At 36.0% G+C, this 16,011-nt stretch overlaps 1 protein-coding gene across 1 annotated transcript; it reads right to left on the bottom strand.

The window, feature by feature from the left end:
* Window positions 1–4,096: 4,096 nt before the first annotated feature.
* Window positions 4,097–8,336, bottom strand: IL22 (interleukin 22; the record flags this gene model as incomplete). Its single annotated transcript, XM_084878254.1, has 5 exons — window positions 4,097–4,174; window positions 6,457–6,522; window positions 7,419–7,562; window positions 7,673–7,738; window positions 8,151–8,336. The coding sequence occupies 5 exons, from the start codon at window positions 8,334–8,336 to the stop codon at window positions 4,097–4,099; spliced, it is 540 nt and encodes a 179-aa protein (XP_084734380.1).
* Between the last annotated feature and the right edge of the window lie 7,675 nt (window positions 8,337–16,011).

Here is a 16,011-nt window from a genome sequence, read left to right as displayed (position 1 = left end):
ATTGTCTTCCTTTTGTTAATTAATACCCTACAAAGGAAGCAAGAGCATACAGGAGAGTAAATATTGTCTTTTCAATAAATGGTGCTGGGAAAATTGGACAGGTCCATGCAAAATAATGAAACTAGAACACCAACTTACATCATACACAAGAATAAACTCAGATAAAAGATTTAAATGTAAGTCATGAAACCATAAAAATCCTAGAAGAAATCATAGGCAGCAAAATCTCAGACATCTCTCATAACAATATGTTTGCAGATATATATCCTATGGCAAAGGAAACTAAGAAGAAAATAAACAAATGGTACTACATCAAAATAAAAAGCTTCTGCACAGCAAAATAACAAAAAAAAAAAAAATCAACAAAATGAAAAGGGAGAACTGTATGGGAGAATATATTCGCCAATGATACATGGAGTTAATGTCCAAAATATATATAACTTAACAAAATGGAAATGGGGTTCTTGATGATCCTGTCTCTTTGGGATTGATGCGGTTTTCTGTTGGCAAGACTATCAAGCAAATTGACGAGACAATCCAGCAAATCCACCCAGTCTAGTTACAGTCTATCTAGCCTGTTGGTGTAGTATAGCAGTAATGCAATTTCCTCTTAGAGATCCTGTCATCAGTCATCTCAGCCTTCATCTATCTGTTTTTCAAAAATAAGCATTCCTTGACAGGAGAGTATAGAGATAAACTTGCTATAACTGTGATTGCCTCTGAGACAAGAGGAACACAGCTTTCAACTCCTAGAATCCCTGCATTCCTCTCTTCTGATAGAAGTGTCTTCATTCAAATCTCAACTTCTTTTCAGAACAAAATCACCTGTCCATCTTAAATTTCTGCGTGCAGCACTGTATGCTACTGAATACTACAGTGAAAGTGAAGGGTCAGAAGAAAAACAAAAGGATTATTTCCCTGCTAGTGTATATGGTCTATACATAGCTCTCATTTCCCGGGCAGCCCAAGATGAGTGCCACAGTAAGCCACACACAAGTTTTCTCTGACTTAACTTCTATCTACTCCAGTGCAGTCACACCCCTCGCTTCCCTGGACTATTGCTCTGACTTTGCTTCTGTTCTAACCCTCCCTCCTCACACACACACACATACACACACACAAACACATACAGTGGACTTCCTCTCTATCCAATAGCCATAGTGATCTTTATAGAAATGAGTCATATCAAGTTTTTCCCATGCTGAAAACCCTCCAGTGGCTTCTCATCAGTCCTAAATTATGGTTAGTCCCTAAGGGTGCCATGTCTCACACAGCCTCACAGGCTAGTTTTATTTAATACCTCAATGATGCTGTCTGCTACTGGGAGAGGAGACTGCAATAGTGCTGATAGTGCCAGCCAAATGCTACCCACTGCCACTGATGCAGAAAGAAAGAAAGAAAGAGAGAGAGAGAGAGAGAGAGAGAGAGAGAGAGAGAGAGAGAGAGAGAGAGAGAGAGGGAGAGAGAAAGGAAGGAAGGAAGGAAGGAAGGAAGGAAGGAAGGAAGGAAGGAAGGAAGGAAGGAAGGAAGGAAGGAAAGAAAGAAAGAAAGGAAGGAATTAAAGTTTTCCTTGTCCTACTGTCTTTTCATCCATTCTATTACAGTCTGCTCTCTACTTTTACCTCCCAAGACTTCCTTTGCTTTTCAAATAGTGCTGACCAATTTTTCTTCACGTTGAGCTTTCTCTGAACAACATTCATCTGTTCTTCCTATGCCTTCTGGAGTGACAGGGTAAAAAAAGCATTTTTGTGTGTATGTGTGCGTGCTAATGATTGTGTCAAGACTCCCAGCTGCCCCGCTAGCTTTCACCTTCTGTGGAAAGACCTATGAAGAACTTGGGCTATCTTACATCACTGCCAAAGTTGTCATCAATGAAGACAAATTGAAGATCCTAGCACCTCATACTTTATGTTCAATGGCAGTCAGTATTAAAATCTGTTTTTCAGCCTGCTTGCCCTACCTAGGATGGAAGTTGTCACAAAACCAATTTTAAGAGTAGTATTCTTCCATGTATGTCTTTATTTCTAGAATATTAGTCAAAAACAAGAACAATATCAAATTTTGCTCAAGGCATTGCACTTAGACTCATTTGGAAGAAGAAGACACATCTGAAATAAACCCAACTTATTCCAGATTATTTTATTTCTACCATCTCTAAAGTTTAGTTCTTGTACCTCTCAGCATTCAAAGGCCATGCCCAAAAATATTAGTTCCACTTTATCTGCAAGTGAACCTACAATTGGTAATGTTCACCAATTACCACCAGGCTTGACCTAATCTCACAAGAACTTGGCAAACTTTTGGCAAATGAATTAAAGGATAAAACCAAGGTTCCTGATTTTTTTAGGAAAAAAAAAAAAACACTTTAGACAGCTTCCCACTAACTTTCACTTTCTGTGGAAAGACCTATAGATTCTTCAGAGCTGGTGTCATTTGTTCATTCCTCTAGGTAATCCAACTTTTATCTCTGTCTCTTTGCTCTTTTCTCTGTACAAAGTTTGAAGATGTGCAGCCTTCTCTCTCTCTCTCTCTCTCTCTCTCTCTCTCTCTCTCTCTCTCTCTCTCTCTCTCTCTCTCTCTCCAATGTGCTTCATAACATCTTGCTCCTCTTCCACACATAAGACTTCTCTATGAGTGCTAAACTCCACTAGCAGATATTCCTCCAGCTCAATAAGCTTCCCCTTTACTTTATTTCCTGATTTACAGGAAAACTAGAGAGTGCCCTCCTCCATACGCAGTTCACCCACAGCAATAGAGGCTCGATCTATTTCTCCCCCAGTAGCATCACTCCTTTCTTTTATCTGCCAATTGCTAACAATACAGATGGATTCTTTTCCATTTCTTACCTTTTTATTTCAGAATCACATGCTGAACCAAAATAATAAATCTATAGAGGCAATAGAACAGAGATCCCAAAAATCAAATAAACTGAGCTCCATCAGGATCAAGTACATATATCGATAGTTACACAATGTTTTAAATGTGGCTCTGATTCAGTTTTCTCATCTGTAAAATGGGATAATACTAATAGCCACCTCATTTGCTTAGAGTCAAAAATAAAGTCTTTTATACAAAAACAGAGATTTTAAAAGCTTTTACTCTATTTTGAGAGAATCAATTTTCATATGTTTAATAGGTTGCCACGTGGGAGAGTGTCTTTGCTTTTTTTACCCTGTCACTCCAGAAGGCATAGGCAGGACAGATGAATGTTGTTCAGAGAAAGCTCAACATGAAGAAAAATTGGTCAGAGCTGTCTGAAATGGAAAAGAAACCTTGAAAGGTATTACTTTACTGTCACTGGAGGAAAAAGCAGAGAACAGGCTGTAGTAGAATGGATGACAAGAGAGTAAGACAAGATAAACTTTAAAACTTTTTTACATGAGGACCGCTTGGCCTTAATACAAAGGAAGAGAGGAAAAGTGGAATGGTGGAAGAAAGCAGGAAGATAAAGGAGAGCAAATGGCTCATTTAGCAAATGGGAATATGGTGATGATGATGATGATGATGATGACGACAATAACGATAATATTAAAGAAAAAATCACAAAGCCACAAAACTTAAGATATTGAAGTATTTATTGAATTTAAATAAACATATCAGTGAGCCATAATTATTGTCATAAATATTAATTAGTCTTATACTTAAGTAGCAATATCATGATTCTATAAATAAATCCATATTAGTCAAATGACATAAATAAAATATTTATAACAATAAATAAACTTATAAATATTAAATCTTAATTTTGAAAATAAAGTTTTTTGGGTTGGGGTTTTTTTTTTCCTAAAGGAATGGGAAGTAATTTTTTTTATAAGGATAGACCATTCAGCATTCAATTGCTTAAAAATGAATTTCTGTGTATAAAATGCCAATTACAATTAGCAATAAATCTCATTATGTTTAGTACCTTCTATTCTTATGGACACAAGTGACATGGTTCTCTTTTTTAAACTAAGTAGGGATTTATATATTTATATATCCTTGATTATGAAGTTTGACCTCCCATTTTCCTTTTGGTAAAAGAAAATCTTTGGGATCTTATTGTTATTTCCCACAGGCAAGAAGAGTTATTTTCCATTTTCCAGCTTTTCTGTGATCAAATGCAGGCTTCGTTCAGGTATCGAAGCAACAAGTTTACTTCTCCAATTGCTTTTATCTTTCCACTCTCCCCAAGCTGTGAAAATAAAAAAAAAACACAAGTATTTGAGTACTTTCACTGTATTTTTAAAAGAGGGATGAATTAGAAGAAAGTGGCTTGATTAGGTTGTTTGAACAAAAACCAAGTTTTAGCCTTTGTAAAATAAAAAAAAAATACCTCTTAGCCATAATATAATATGACTTGCCAAAGACCTTATAATTATGGCTATTTGAACTGAGAGGGCACCAAGTGCTATCAATCTCTGTGGTACCTCATGCTAATGAAGTTGTTTAAAACCACTTCCTAACCAGAGCAGCCAGATGGGAGCTATGACAGGGGACCCAGAGTACCACCCATTAGGACTTCCCTACTCCATAGCCCCACAACCGTCTACAACCAATAAATTATTTACAACAGTTGTCTTGAATCAAAACTATACTTTTCCAATACGCATGACGTTTTCTGTTTTCACCTTTTTAACAAAAGAAAAGAAACAGGCTTTCACTTTTGTGAAAATATCAAATAAGTTCTATTCTGTTGCTTTTCATTAGTAGAAAGCCAAATACAGGTTCTAACATTCTTTCTTCTTCTTTCAAGTAGTATATAAATGAGGCTTTCAAACCCAATGGAAGAGGGTCCAAATTCAAGTTCAAAGCACCCTCTGAAATTCATCTGTCCTCTATACTTTGCTCTCTTTTCTCTTCCTATTTTCTTCCACTCTTCTACTCTTCCTTTGTTTTAAAGGCCAAGTGATATTTGTGTAAAAAAATTAAAGTTTTTCTTGTCCTATTGTCTTTTCATCCATTCTACTACAGCCTGCTCTCTGGTTTTACTCCCAAGACTACCTTCCCTTTTCAGACCACGCTGACCAATTTTTCTTCATGTTGAACTTTCTCTGAACAACATTCATCTGTTCTGCCTATGCCATTGGAGTGACAGGGTAAAAAAAGCATAGCTACTCTCCCACGTGGCAACCTATTGCACATGTCAAAGTTGATTCTCTCAAAATGTAGTAAAAGCTTTAAAATATCTGTTTTCTCACATAGCACCATCATATTTCTCTCACACACACTTCACTCCTCTAAAGAACACAGAGTAAACTGATATCAGATATCTTTCAAACCAGAAGGGCAAAGCACTTTTTGCTATGGCATGCCAATATTCATCCCTTCATATCCAGGTAATACTAATTGAGAGAATTGAGCTTCACAGTCAAAAACTACAAAGGTCACAACCATTATGTTCATTAAGTGATGCTCAGGAAGAAAGACTTTGGGTTAAAAAAAAATCAAGATGGAAAAAGAAGGGAATTGTCATTATGCTTCTTGCTGAAATTTTCATCAACTAGAGCCTTCATGATTCTGAGGTTTAATTATACCTGCTTGCAAGAGCTTCACTTTCGCTGCTACTAATCATTCTTCTGGTTTTGAGATTAGTCACAATTGGTAGTCTGAGCCTTCTACTGTTGTTCTTTTCCCCAAATAGGCCACAGGATAGTATCATTCACTGTAGAAATACACACTAGCCTACACCAGATAGATGCTCACTGTCTATCTAAGGATTTATCGTGGTGGAGAAGAGGGTAGAAATGAAGGGAAAAGGACAGAGGAAGAAAAGATTTCTAATTCTAATTTCCATGTTACTATAATAAATCTACTACTAATGTTTTTATTCTATTTTAAACTGTGTAAATATTGCTTTTAAATTCAAATCAATAGCTGTCAGTTATTATATTACGGTAACTAAATATAAGTATTAATCATTCCAGAAATTCAGTCTACAGTCAAGTCAAGCTCTTTTGTTACAGTTGCTCTGGGTTTATTTCTCCAATTTTTAAATCATCAAATTTAATGGTTTTTAAAATCACTTCAAATAAATATGTTCCCAGGCCTTTTTCTGTTTTGAACAAGTGATTTTTCAGATTGCATGGACTATAGGAATCTTAAATTTCCCTAAGAATTAATAATACCAAAACTAGTACCTATTGCTGCTGAAAGAGTGCTAGCCTGGATGGGATTCAAGAGAACTGCATTCTAGCCCAGGCTCTGCCACTGGCCATCCCCAGAGCATGGGTGATGAGATTTAACATCCTAACTTCCCATGCAGTTCTAGAATTCTATGATTTGAAAAAGTTGCCAAATGATTTATAAATATAGACACACACATCTATATCCATATATACCTAAATTATCAACCTAATGGTAGAAGAATCAAGTAAAATAATCATAACTTGGGGAGTAAAAGTAAGAAAGGAAGGGTAAGAGAAAACATTTGTCTCTCCTACTTAATTATTCAGCATTAATAGTTATTAGTAGTACCTCGTTCACTGTGTCCTTCAGCTTTTGGACATTTCTGTGGATATGCTGGTCATAACTCTCAATGTGCTAGAAAATGAAAAGCAGAGTAATTATTTTAACATTGTTGTACTGATATTTTATGAACCTCAGTGTCCCCAACAGAGAGAGATATGTTACAATTCACCTGGAGTTAAAGTTCTTAGCATTTGTGCCCACAATGACCTAGATTTAACCAGTGACCTAAATTTTCTGAGCTCTTGAATTCCCTTGGACAATAAAATCCAGTCATTTCCTTTATTCACTTTTGGGAAATCTTATTGAGGTTTAAGTTTGTGTAAAGAGTAGAATGGTTTATGCAAATTCAATGAAGATTAAAACCTTAACTATATCTTATCAAAAATGCTCCCTCAGAGCGAGAAACAGACATAAAACATCATCTATGAACAGTGGACCCTCCCCAATAGGCACTAGGTCCCCTTTGCCTACTTCACTCAAACTTTTTTCATAGTTTTAAATGTTCATGGGCATAGAATTCACACACCTTTGATTTTTATCACTTCCCATGACATCAACAGGGTAGGAATCTTTGCCCATCCACCATGGAACATTAAACCTTCTCATTTCCCTCTTTCTCTCTTTACTATCCCTTCCCTTGATCAATTTCTACTCAGTGGATCCATTTCCACATCTAGGTGTTCAGACACCTTTCGCATCTCACATAACCTGAGTTGCTTTTCCCAGAGACAAATGAGCCTTCTATGCACTTATCTTTCAGACCCCATTAGTTATCTTAAATTCAAAATATGACTCAATTAAAGCAAATGCTCTGTGATTCCAAATGACTCCTATAATGGTGTCACTGAGGCACCTCTTACTGCCAGCAGAGGAGGCAGTGAGGATTGGGAGGAAAAGGTTCTAAATGAAAGAAGGAGAAAAGGCAGGTGACTAGGAGTGGGTGAAGTTAAGCTGAGAGAAGAACTTACACATTGGCTAAGCATGTTGCTGAGCTTTTTCAGGAAAGACACCACTTCCTGCATGTAGGGCGGGAATCTCTCAAACTCGGGGAGCAGCACTTCTTCAAGGGTAAAGTTCAGCACCTGCTTCATCACATAGCAGCGCGCATTCATCTGCAGGCAAAAGTAAAACAGCAGGGATCATATTAGGGTACATCTAGAAGATCCAAACCATCTTTACCACCGCTCCAAGGAACCATGGATGGCACACTGCTATGGCTTACATCGACTCCGTCGTACAGTTTATCTCCAATGAGACGAACATCTGTGTTGTTATCTATCAAACTAACCTGGAAGAGAAGAAAAGACTAAGTGTTTGGACATCGAAGAAATAGAACAAAAGTCTGTAAGTAGAGATGTACTTTATCCCCTCTCCCAAGAGCAGCCCAATGAAGACCCAGGAAAGAATTCAGATGTATGCATGAGTTTAAAACAATGCACAGAGGAGTACAGAGCAAATGAATAGTCAGCTGGGCTCCTTTGGGGGTAAAACTCCATTTACATATTTTAAAGGCCAAAATGGAAGGTCTTCTGATAAAGCCCAACTCCAAAGAGTCTATGACAAGACAAAATAATCTCTTGTCCACTAGTAGAGATAAATGATGGGTTCTTAAAGGTCTTAAATGTGCTCTGCAGAAAAATGTAAGAACTATTTGGGTTCCAAGTAGATAAGATACGAAAGAGAAAGATTGAGATGGGTACCTCCTCAGCCATCTTGAAGGTGCGGTTGGTGAAATAGGACACCTGGATGTCGGACTCGTTAAGCCTGCAGTAAGACCTGATGGGCACAGCAGCTCCTCCCTGCACTGACAGGGCAATGAGAAGAAGGCAGCTGGCGGCCAGAGTCCCCATAAGGGAAAAGCTCACAGATTTCTGCAGGGTGGCCATTGAAGACAACTCTCACTCCGGCAATTGGCAGGTAGGGAAGAAGAACCTGGTATCAAGAAAGCAAGAACATAAAGGAAGATCATTAAGTGTCAAGAAGTATCAGGACAAATTAATCGATCATACTAAGTTTGCCTGAAACACTTACCTGCTTCAGTGATTCTGCTTGTGATGGAAAGGTAGAAGCTGCTGCTTTTATAGCCCTTGGGACACCAATTTTTTTTTTTATTGTAAAAATATGACATCAGCAATTATCTAATTTCCAGTGTCATCTTCTGAAAACTACCTAACCACCACAGGAGCCCACAAAACGCCACCTCCCATCCTTCCCATCTTGATATGCAAGTATTTCCCTAAAACGTCACTCTTCGGTTCCAGATGATGCTTTTAGAGGTAAATCCTAGAATTTTTTAAACCTGACATATTTTTCAAAGAAAAGAATTGCTTTGTCTTTATAGAGTCCATGTTTCGTATAATGTTTATAGTAACTGAGTAAGCATTTTGGTCACGGACTCATTTTCCTTTTGAGCTTTATAGATTCTTATCTCATTATAGTTGATCAGAAATAATGACCTGTGTCCTATATTCTCTGCTTTAAAATGATGACATCTTGGAGATAATTCCATTTTTAAAAAATACTTTCATCTTATTTTTTAATATGCTAAATCCTGAAGAAGACTCACATTTTAAAAATAAAAGTGTTGGCTAATCTAAGCACTATTTTCCTTGCATTCTTTTTCAAGTAATCATAACAATTATGGTAGATGCAAATATATCTTAAATGTTTTTTCATTGAATTAAAATTAATATCAATTTAACTTTGTAAATATTAATGTTGAACAATCTTATCGCTATTATTTTTAACATGCAAGTATTTTAAAAATAAAGTCATCTAGTAGTTTATCTTGAAATTTTACCTGCACTCATTCTAAACAACACACAAGTCTCAAAATAATGTTTCCAAAATCTTATAACAGACGGTAGTGTATATATATCACTATCTGAAGAAGAGAACCTGGCAATATCTTGACTTTAAATTATTAAAACTGCACTGACTTCTAAATAACACCTAACATCTAGACTAGAAAACCATCTAAGGGGTGGGAGCAGAGAGCACTGATCTATTGCTAGAGGAAGGAATGTGAATTTGAACAAATTAGTTCAATAAGATTTTTCTCTTCACAACTATTGCAGATAAGGAGTGTTGAAGAACTGGAATAAGGAAAGTGAGTGATTGTAGAAACTTGAGCATTTTGTGAGATGGCACAGACCTAAGTGAGGAGCCACAGTGAAGGGTGAGAATAGGATGAAGACACAGCATTTGGGAAAATGACCTTAAGAGAACCATGCAAAAGGGAAGAGTGGGGAAGAGTAAATAAAAATTAAACTCATTCCAAACTTTCTCTTGGGGTTGTTCATGAGCCTGAAATGATGAAACTCTTCTTTATCCAATTTATTTTCTTTATATAAGAAATTACCATTTTTAGCAGAACTCTACATAATGATATTAGCACCAAAGTTAAGTGAGTCTATGTATTAAATAGGCTTTTGTTGGTTTGCCTGAGAACCTGAGAAGTATACATATTTTGTTCCCATGGATAGATAAGTTGTGACATCATTGAATTATATGTTTTTGAAGGAGAAGTCTCTGTCTTTTTAAATTTTTTAACCTTCAGCCTTAAAACAGTTTTATTCACATACATAGGAAGTACTCAGAAGGAACATATGAATGAATAAATAGTTCTGTGTAATTCAATAATTTACTAAATATCTGTGGGAACATGCATGGAGGTAATTTTGAGATTAGCATTATAGCAGCACTTCCAATGTTGGGATTTGACCCAGTACTACTTGTCAGCTTCAGTATTATTCCTGAATAGGGAATAAATATCTGTGAAACAAAACTAGAATGTCAGAAAAGTGTGAACCAGTCTTTAATAGCAACTGCATGTCTATTATTCATTACATGGCCCTGGTGGACCACCATTAATGGAGAGCATTAATGGAGTCAAGATTTAGATTTTAGTGAACTTAACCAAAACCCACTAAAATGAAATCCGCTCTCTGGCTGTATATGGATTTGTGAATAGTCATACAGGGAGTCTCAAAAATATTTGTTATTAGGAGAAATTATGAATATAGAATAAAATTGCTCCTGTAGAAAAAAAAAAATAGCTGAAGACATATGTGTGCTACATAACTTCAGATCATAATGGAATTTCTCTTCAGTTGTTTCCTTATGAATTTTCAAGTCTTTCCCAGAAACCAACACAGATAAAGGGCAAGCTCAAAATCATGCCCCCAGGCCCCACACAGAATGTACCCAAGGTTGATCTTAGATACATGAAACAATTTATCTAGACAAAACCAGAAAGGACTAACTAGAACCACCAACCATCAGGGAAGCTATACTGTCTCATTCTTTATAATATCCCTAGCACCCAGAACATGGAGCAGATGATGAATAAATATTCACTGACCACATGATAAAACTACGTTCCAACTTGTTAGCAGATGCTTGGAAATTTTTTATTCTTCACACTCCTCAGTACAACACACATGATCGTTGTTCCACACAAGGTTGTTCCTCTCTTTCTGTCTGTGTGTGTGTGTGTGTGTGTGTGTGTGCAAATGTGTGTGTAATTCTACCCTCATATTCTCATTCCCTCCATTCCAAACACCCACCACCACCTTTATGCCTGCTGTAGGTTTCTGCTCTAATGCATTTGATATATATTTCTGAATGTGTATGCAACCCTATAAAACAGATTGTGCTTTAGTGCCTATAGAAATGTTTTTTACAGAAATGATTCTTTGTCTTAATTGTTCACTTAGCACTATGGTCTTGCAATCTAACTATGTTGCCATATGTGGCTCCTTTATCCAACATGGCATTCCATAGTGTGTACCGACATTTTATTTATTTCCCCTTTGATGGGCACCTAGACCACTTCCAATTGCCAACTCTACAGGCATTGCCGCATGATGCAACCTCATGTAAGTCGTTTTATTCTACTTAAAAAAAAAAAATACCTTTGAAGTAGTTACCCAGGAGTAGGTCCACTGGGTCACAGAGATAAGTTAATTCACTTTTACTAGGTACTGCCAGATTGCTGTTCAGAAAGGCAGCACAGATTCTCTCATATCAGTGAAGAAAGGTTCCTCTTTTCTTACATCCCTGCCCACCTTATTATGCCAGCTTAATTTTGCCAGCTTTTGGAGGTATGAAATGGTATCTCACTGTTGTTTTGATTTGCATTTTTCTCCATACACTTGCAGCCACTTAGGTTTCCCCTTTCATGAACATGAGTTGCCAATTGTTCTAGAGGGCTTTGGTCTGTTGATGTTTTGTTGCTGTTGATTTATAAGAGTGCCCTGTATATTTTCTAAATTACTCTCTTGTAGTTTGTAGGCATAACAAATTCTTTTCCCAGCTGGTGTTCTATTGATTTTGTCTATATGTCCTTTGTTCAAAAGAAAATTTAATTTGCATTAAAGACATTATTTTTCATTTTATGGTTTGCATTTTTCAAAGCTTTGTTGAAAAAAAATCTTTCCCCCTAGGTCACAAAGTTGTTCTATCTTTTCTTTTACCTGATCTATGGTTTTGCCTTTCACAATCAGGTATTTAATGCATTTTTGTACATGTTGGAAAGTAGGGATCCAGTTTTATTTTTCTCCACGTAGAAATGAGCCAGTTTTTAGTGAGTTCTTTATCATATGTTTCCTATAATAAATAACTACTTCTATCTATCTCTGAGCTCTCTATTTTGTTGCATTGGTTTATTTACGTTTTTTCTTACTATCCTTGAGCCAATTTTATAATATTTTTATTACTTTATATCAAGACAGGAAAATCTACCCTCTTTGCTCTACTTTTTTCTGGTTTCTTTAGCTATTCTTAGGCTTTCATATATATTTTTTATATAAATTTATAATAAATTTGTTAAAGTTCTAGGAAAATGGAGTAGAAACTGTAATTCAGCTATCATTTAGTTCAAAGATTAATTTTTAGGGAATTAACACCTTTATAATATGAATTCATTCCACTCAAGAGCATTTACTATCTCTCTACTACTTAAGATCTTTTATATTCTTTGATTATGTTTCAAATTTTTCTCCACTGAAGTCTTGTATATTATTTTTAAATCCTAGTTACTTTATAGAAGAAGCAAGATATTAAGCTATTAGTAATCACTTTCAACTTGGTGTGAATGAGTACCAAGTTGACTTGGAGAGGGAGACTGTTGGGGTTCTCCTCACCTGAGAACATGAAGAGCATGGTCCTTTTTTAAGGTCAGTGGAAAGGTGAGATAGTGATACATAGCAAAGAACAAAGCCAGAGACTTTGTTTTCAAACACAAACTTTATTCCCCGGTGCTGCTTGAAGATAACACTGATGATGCCCAAGATAACTTTCTCCCATGGCCACCTCAATCTGCTAACACCCTGCCAACAAAGACACTTGTCAACCATAGCCACCTTTCCCTTTTTCCTGAGAATTGAAACTTAGGAATCTGTACTATACGTCATCTTGAAGGAAAGATTCTACCATGGGAATGTGTCATAATATAAATGATTATATTTTCCCCTCTACTGATAACAAGTAGTACTAAAATCAATTTCAATTATGGAAGAAAGCAATAATTATACAAATTCCTCACTGTTCTAATGCTTATAAACAGAATTTGACATTGGCTTCATGATGTCTACCTCCACTGTCATAGATTTTTCAAAATCTATAGGATCCTTTTGAATCTTTTATTTCGTTATTTTTTGACTAGTAAGTATTAAAAATCATAATTCACGCTTGCTTATAACACCAAATATTCAAAGTCATAGTTAATTAACTAATATCAGTGAATCTTATATTCCAAATCTCTAATAAGTTTTGGGTTATTAATATTCCTCACAATTTCTCAGACCCATGTTTTATACTTTAAAAGTACAGTAATAGTTAACAACTGTGTTGTATCAGCTTTAGAATTAATCTGAAATGGGATTAATTTTGAGAGAAAACATTGAATGTCCCTAACTACTGATTAGAGAACTGGAAATTTTAATTGTACTTATAGTTGTTAATTAACATGCCTTTAAATAAATTAGAAGTACCTACGGTCCTGAATAAGTAGGAAGGGAATTAAATATTATTTCTCACAGGCTAAATACTACTTTAAAACATTTTAAAAAGTTATATTCAAAACTTTATTAGGTGCGATTTTACCAGACCCTCTCAGGCTCTGCTGGGAAAACCGTGGGCCAGTAAATGTCCAGTAAACTAGACATCCCTCATGTTCTCATGACCCTGTTGGACTTTTTCAAATACAAATGATCACACACAGAACCAATTCACAAACGTCAATCCTGAGAAAATGTCCCCTTTCCCTTTCCCTTGTCACTGTCCTAATTCAAAAGCAGTGTGTACTATAAATAGGCTGAAGCATCACTAATTTAGGTCAGTTGGACATGATGTCACTTTGAACCAGTGGAAAGTCTGAAATGCACTGTTTTAAAAGAAAAGTACTTCTATTATATTTTCACTTCCAAATTCTCACGACCAAATATACTAAGCCAATAGCATCTCATTCTATTTAACAAATATCTATTTTGTTTCTGAATATTTTGCCATACAAGGGTTCCTGGGCCCATGTTTTATACTTTAAAAGTACAGTAATAGTTAACAACTGTGTTGTAGCAGTTTTAGGATTAATCTGAAGTAGGATTAATTTTGATCGAAAACATTGAATGTCCCTAAGTACTGATTAGAGAACTGGAATTTAAATTGAACTTATATTTGTTAATTAACATGCATTTAAAGAAATTAGAGCCGAAACCGGTTTGACTCAGTGGATAGAGCATCGGTCTGAGGACTGAAAAGTCCCAGGTTCAATTCTGGTTAAGGGGATGTACATTGGTTGTGGGCACATCCCTGGTAGGGGGTGTGCAGGAGGCAGCTGGCCGATGTTTCTCTCTCATTGATATTTCTAGCTCTCTATCCTTCTCCCTTTCTCTCTGTAAAAAAATCAATAAAATATATATTTTTTTAAAAAGAAATCAGAAGTACCTACAGGTCCTGAATAAGTAGGAAGGGGATTAAATATAAGAACCAAATAGAAATGGTGCTTGAAATCCTTAACTGGATGGCCAAGGGAGGAGTTATTATAAATAACAAAGCCATAAACTTGTGGGATTATCTATTAGAATGTCCATTTGTGTGCTCTAATAAGAAAAGTATGTGAGTGAGTTTTGTCTAGGAAATGGAGCAGAAATAAAGCTATGCATAGAGTGCTGGGTAAGAGAAAGGGGGCAACATGCTTTATTCTTTCATTTACTCATCCATTCATTCATTCTAAATAAGCTCCAGAAGAGCACAGCCTCTATCTGGCACAATCCTTGGAATAAAGTCTAGTTAGATGATTAAATGGATTACAAGCAAAGGTGACTTCATGATTATTGCAATAATTACCTTTTGACCATTTCTGTTATAAGCCCCTAGCACAGTGCCTGGCATCCAGCAGGCACTTAATAATTGTTCTCCTAGATGAAGGAACAAATAAATATTTCTTGAAAAAGTAACTCTCATTATTTTTATCTCTTTTCATCTTTGCAGCCACCCTCAACTATTGAAAAAGTAAGAATCTATATCCCCTCTTTATAGCTGGGGACAGTGAGATTTGTTTCTGACTTCCCAAAGCCACAGAGTCATCTTGAGAAAGACAAACTTGAGAGCAGGTCTTCTGACTCAACAGCTGCTGCCTTTACTCCCTATTGAGCTCTTTCCATTTTCACCCATTACAGTCTGGTTTCTTCTTCAAATTTATTACTAAAACTCATTTTGGGTCATGCATTTGATACGGCCAGCACTGAGTTTGAATTAAAGAACTGAAGTCTCATGGTTGACTTGAGCCCCACCTATATTGTAGCAGGGAGGTAGCCATTAAAACTATGATCTCTCTAGTCTGTCTGCTTAGATTTGAGTCTGGTTCTGACTCTTGTTTAACTGGATGGCCTTAGCTAAGCTATCTAAAGGTTCTGTAAAAATAGAATAATAATAGTTCCAATAACTGTTCAAGAGTCATTAGCTATTAACAATAAGGAACCTCTTTGTGTACAAAATATGGAGCAACCAAGAGAAAATAAAAACAGTCACAAGTTGGGAAGTAAAGCTTCCACAACATAACTAGATATTTTATTTTGGACAGACCAAATCTGTTTAGTTTATTAATTAGTCTTGACTTGAAATTTTAGTGAGGTTCCCTTCTCCATCTTCTGTCATCAAACTGTCCTAAATCTTTTTGTTTCTGCCTTTGAAATAAATCTTGATTTAGATCTTTCCATCTTTCAATAAATAAATATTTACTACACTATTATTAGAACCACCACTTTGTTTAAAAAAAAAATCCCAGAAAATATATTTGTAATTTATCAGACAAAAAAAAAAAAAATCCCTCTAATTTAGAATATATAAGGAGTTCTTGCTAATCAAAAAGAAGACCGAGATCCAAGATGGCAGCTTAGGTAAACACCCCTAAACTGCTGCCCTGCACAACAATTTCAAAACTACAACTGAAAGACAAAACATCTATCACCAAGAACCATGGGAAAGCTGGCTGAGTGGAAGCTCTACAATTAGAATGAAAAAGAAAGGAGCATTCAGGGCACAAGCGCTGAAAAACTG

The sequence above is a fragment of the Pipistrellus hanaki genome (genome assembly GCF_964339955.1).
Source record: "Pipistrellus hanaki genome assembly, chromosome: 3".
NCBI classification, from domain to species: Eukaryota; Metazoa; Chordata; class Mammalia; order Chiroptera; family Vespertilionidae; genus Pipistrellus; species Pipistrellus hanaki.
This window is presented reverse-complemented; position numbering and strand designations above follow the sequence as displayed.